This window comes from Myotis brandtii, unplaced genomic scaffold (genome assembly GCF_000412655.1).
Source record: "Myotis brandtii unplaced genomic scaffold, ASM41265v1 scaffold5483, whole genome shotgun sequence".
Taxonomy (NCBI): domain Eukaryota; kingdom Metazoa; phylum Chordata; class Mammalia; order Chiroptera; family Vespertilionidae; genus Myotis; species Myotis brandtii.
The window spans coordinates 12,843-17,252 of NW_005370032.1; the positions used below are offsets into that span (position 1 = coordinate 12,843).

The following is a 4,410-nucleotide window of genomic DNA, read 5'->3' on the forward strand; positions in this document are numbered from 1 at the left end:
AGTGGCTTTGTGTGGTAGGTGTCCTATTGAGCCCCAGTGGCTAGCCTCCCCAATCACCTGAGATGGACACTCTTGGTGCACCCCTTTGTGGGCTGGGTGCACAGTCTTGTTGTAGTTAAGCATTGATTGCTGTGGGTATCTCTGAAAGTAAATGACCTCCAGGCCAATTGACTGCAAGACCCACTGTGTCTATAGTGGAAGGACTGCTGCACTGGAGACACCCTTATGGGGCAGGACTTGCTTCAGTGGGGCTTTGGGGCTCACTGAGTCTGCCTCTTGAGTGTGTCACTATGGATGTGAGGAGTTGAAATATGGTATGTGACCACTGGGTACACTGGCTCCTGGATCTCCAAGGAGGTACAAATTCAACCACTGTGTGAGTCCACCCAGCAGGAGCTACTGCGAGATCTGCAGATTTCTCCTCTTTGTTTGGGTTTGGAATTTTGGAGCTCTCTGACCCAGCTTCAGTTTGTTAGGTTAGACTTTGCTCTTGGCGCCTCCTCACCTCCTACCCAGCCTCAATGCGCTTTTTTGTTTCCTTCTAGTTTAGAACTTCCACTCAGCCAGCTTTCCCATTGTTCTGGATGATAGCTGTTTTGTCTTTTAGTTGTAGTTTTAATGTGGTTGTGGGGGGCAGCACGTACAGGTGCATACCTTATGCTGCCACCATGGTTCTCCACACCTGAGGTTTTGATGGGGTTTTTTCATATGGGAATTTGGACCCCAAGGACAGATTGACATAGAATAATAATAATAAAAAAAAAACTATTAAACTTTCCAGCTCTTTCTCATGCCAATAAATGTTCACATGCTCAACTACTCCTTCTCCCATCCTTCAGCTTCCCCCACCCCTGGGCTTCAGGGAAAGCTGCTCTAAGTGCAGCGGGAGAGACACTAAAGCTCAGGGATGTCCATTGTATGTGATACTGAATAAACAGTAATAATTGTTTAAAGCGTTTGCACATTTGGGCCCCTCAAACCTAATAATGAATCTTCTAAAATGGCTAACATTTATTCTGTCATACTTATTTGCTGTGGAAGGTCATTAAACATCAGACCAGAGCTAAGGGTTTTCCATGCGTTATGTCTTTTATGCCTCAACACAGTCAGATAAGAAACACTATTACAGAAGTTAGTGAACAACTGAGGAAGTTGTGCACAGCTAAGTAGTTGCACAATATCACAGCACTGGTAAATATAGGCCTGGCTTTGTACCCAAGGCACCCAGACACACAATGTGCCATCTTCACCATTACATCACATCGATTCAAATTGCCTTCCAGCCAAACCATTGCCTAAATAATTGTGAAAAGAGCTAGGTCAGATCAACAGTGTCAAAATATACGTATCATGGCCATAAACACTGCCTTGGTCTGGTCTGACAGAGGAGACAGGGAAATTACAATCCATGGTTTGAAGGCCTCAGGTGGGCCCAATGGCAAGGAGCAGCTGGGGAAGGCAGGTGTAGACAAAAAGGACTGAAAAACCAAAAGATAGAGTTCAACAGCCTAGTTAGAAGTCAACTGCAATTCTCCAGGTGAGACTTCTGTGGCCAGAATGTGAATAGTAGCCACACAATGAAAGGCACAGCCTCTTGTACAAGACACAAGGGTATTGAGGATGGGGAATATACCTTTAAATGTTGTCCTATGCCTTATTTTAATGCTGGACACAAAGGAGGGCCTCAAATAAGTGCATGATTGACAATGAAAAAATGGACTCAAACCAAGTTCTGGACAATGGTCTAGAAAATGCACGCATTAAATGTAATCCTCAAAGTAACTGTAATATAGTGACTTTTACAAGTAAAGGGTAACACACTCTAACTTAAAGAGTTTTAAACAACTTGTCAAATTCAAACTGCCAGAGGCTAATACCAACAGTAGTTATGGTATTAATGCAAAAAGAGACCATGGAAGGCCAATAGACTTTGGTATTCAACAGGACTGAAAATCAGCATGATATTGCCCTGCTGTTTGCTCAATGGCTCAAGGCAATTATCTAACCTGATAATCCTTATACTGTTTACCAAACTTTACTTTTGTCCTGCCTGTATGCATTTCTAAAGGGAAAATGTGTATTCAAGTGAATAAAAAGCAAACGGGACCCAGAAGTCCCTGTGCCTCTCCAAGAGAGAGGTCGCCATCTGGCCCCCATGCCTTCTAAATTCATATTTCTTATATAGTATTATCATTTGTGCATTGGCCCCTCCTTCAGATCCCAAACCTCTCCACAAAGGTTGCGGCATCAAACAATTTTGTTACAAGCAGAAAGGGAGCAAAGGTTGGTCTCATGCCCAGATCCAGTAGCTGTTGATGCATAAAGAAGTCCCCTTGAGAAAGATAATGTGTTATCATTCTCTTCTCTCTGGAAGTAACTATAAGGAGGATTACTTTAAAGAATCCAGTAACTCAGTTTGTTTTGAAATGGATCTTATTCACTAGAGATTTCAATTCTTAGGAAAATTCCCCCAAAACACTATGATGAGATTTCTTAAGTAGATCGTTTCCTGTTGAGGAGGAGGGGTCTATATTTCTACACCATTATTTTTTAATATTATAAAGCCTTTGGGTAGAAGGGAAGATTAGCTCTGTCTTTAGTGTTCGCCATGATGATTTTTACAAATGTAGTTTTCATATATCAAAATTTGCTGCATCACTTGCAACATTAGTCACATTGATGTTTGGTAGGTTAAAAGTTTACTGGGATTTCTTCTGCCAGAAACATTTTCTGTATTTTGGTAACACTCTCCCATGAGGCCTCATGTATTCCCGTGAAGTTGAAATGACAGCATTATTTTTATTTGGAGAAAGAAAAGTGGAAAAGAAATAATCCTTTAAGCTTTGGAATTGATGTTCAGTCTATAAAACGTCTTCAATTAAACTGAGGGGTGATTGGATTCTAGTTCTGGGCTCATTTTAAAATATGTCATTTGGGGCAAATCTTTTCAGTTCTGGGCATCTCAACTTATACAGCCACGAAGATGAAGTGCTAAGATCTAACTCACCCTCCCTCATGGGGGATGCAAACATCAGGGACTTTTAGGAGCTTTCTAACTTAAAGTGACCCCTCTACCCCTATCATAACAAAACATAAAGCTGTCTCTTCAAAAGATGATTTCAATAAAAACAACAATTCACTCTTTAACAAATAAGATTTCTGAAACTTGCTGTATGACTCTTGGGGCAGGCCTTGATGAATAACATCATAATTCATGTTGTTATGTAACCTCCTTAAGAAGGGCCAAGGAGGAATGAAAGTTGTGGTCAAGTCTTGTGATTTCTGAAGTGAGAGGCTCTGGTCTCAAGTGCATTTCTCATCCCCTATTTGAGAGAGAGAGAGAGAGAGAGAGAGAGAGAGAGAGAGAGAAAGTTATAAGTTGTGTCTGCCTTTAGGACTTTAACAGTAAAGACAGAAGAAAAACCAGGCAGTGTTTTTGTTGTTGTTTTTCTTATTAAATATATTTTTATTGATTTCAGAGAGGACGGGAGAGAGAAACATCACTGATGAGAGAGAATCATTGATCAGCTGCCTTCTGCAAGCCCCCCACTGGGGATCGAGCCCCCAACTCAGACTTGTGCCCTTGACAGGAATTAAACCCATGACCCTTCAGTCCGCAGGCCAAAGCTCTATCCACTGAGCCAAGCCTCCTAAGGGCTGCAGGTGGTGTTTTCAGATAGCAGCAGCCAGGAGTTGGGAAAATGAGAAGAGAAAAGGCAGAAGGACGGGAGTTTAGAAACACTGCACTTATGTGTAATGAAAACTGGAGAGAACTGGGAACCCATTATCCAGGGGGTTATAGAGTCGCCCCTCACCCAGCAGCCTGTATCTCTAGTCCTGCTGCTCCAGGCGGGTAAGCGGGAGGTGCTCAGGACCTGCTACCCTGCCTCGGTTACCTGCAAAGGGACCAACAGCCCGTGGCGGGGATGTGGCCAGGCGCGCAGTCCCTTACCTTTCCCTCCTCGCTCCAGGATCATCACGTGTCCCACGAAGGGGTAGGCGCCCGGAATGGTGGGGATGGGCCTCATTTGCAGCCAGTTATGCACGTAACTTGCCATCATCTGCAGGAAGCTCAGGATGAGGGTGGCGCCCACCAGGGTGATGGCGCTGAGCGCGCCCCAGAGCAGCAGCTTCTGCCCGACGTGCACCAGCCAGACTGCCACCATCGCGCCAGTGGTCGGCTCTGCAGTGGACTGAGACCCTGAACCTTGGGGCCCAGTGCTTGGTGCCAGGGCGTGGTCCAGCCCCTGCCTTTCAAGTGCGGGCCCTGGGAGGAGTCCCGACATTCCCGGGGGCGGGCGCAGCGGGCCGGGAGGGCGGGGGAAGAGGTGGCGCCAGGCCCAATCGCCTCTCCCTCATCCCGCAACCCGTAGGCACCAGCCCAGGCGCCCAGCCCCGGGCCCTCCCGGG

General features: G+C 45.5%; 1 protein-coding gene across 1 annotated transcript in view; it reads right to left on the reverse strand.

Annotated features, from left to right (window-relative positions):
- LOC102242692 (cytochrome P450 4V2) overlaps positions 1-4,382 on the reverse strand; it is a 17,125-nt gene extending 12,743 nt beyond the window's left edge. The window contains exon 1 of the mRNA XM_014549356.1: positions 3,953-4,382. Coding sequence (XP_014404842.1) covers positions 3,953-4,286 — 334 coding nt within the window. The 5' untranslated portion in view covers positions 4,287-4,382. The remainder of the gene's footprint in view (positions 1-3,952) is intronic.
- Between the last annotated feature and the right edge of the window lie 28 nt (positions 4,383-4,410).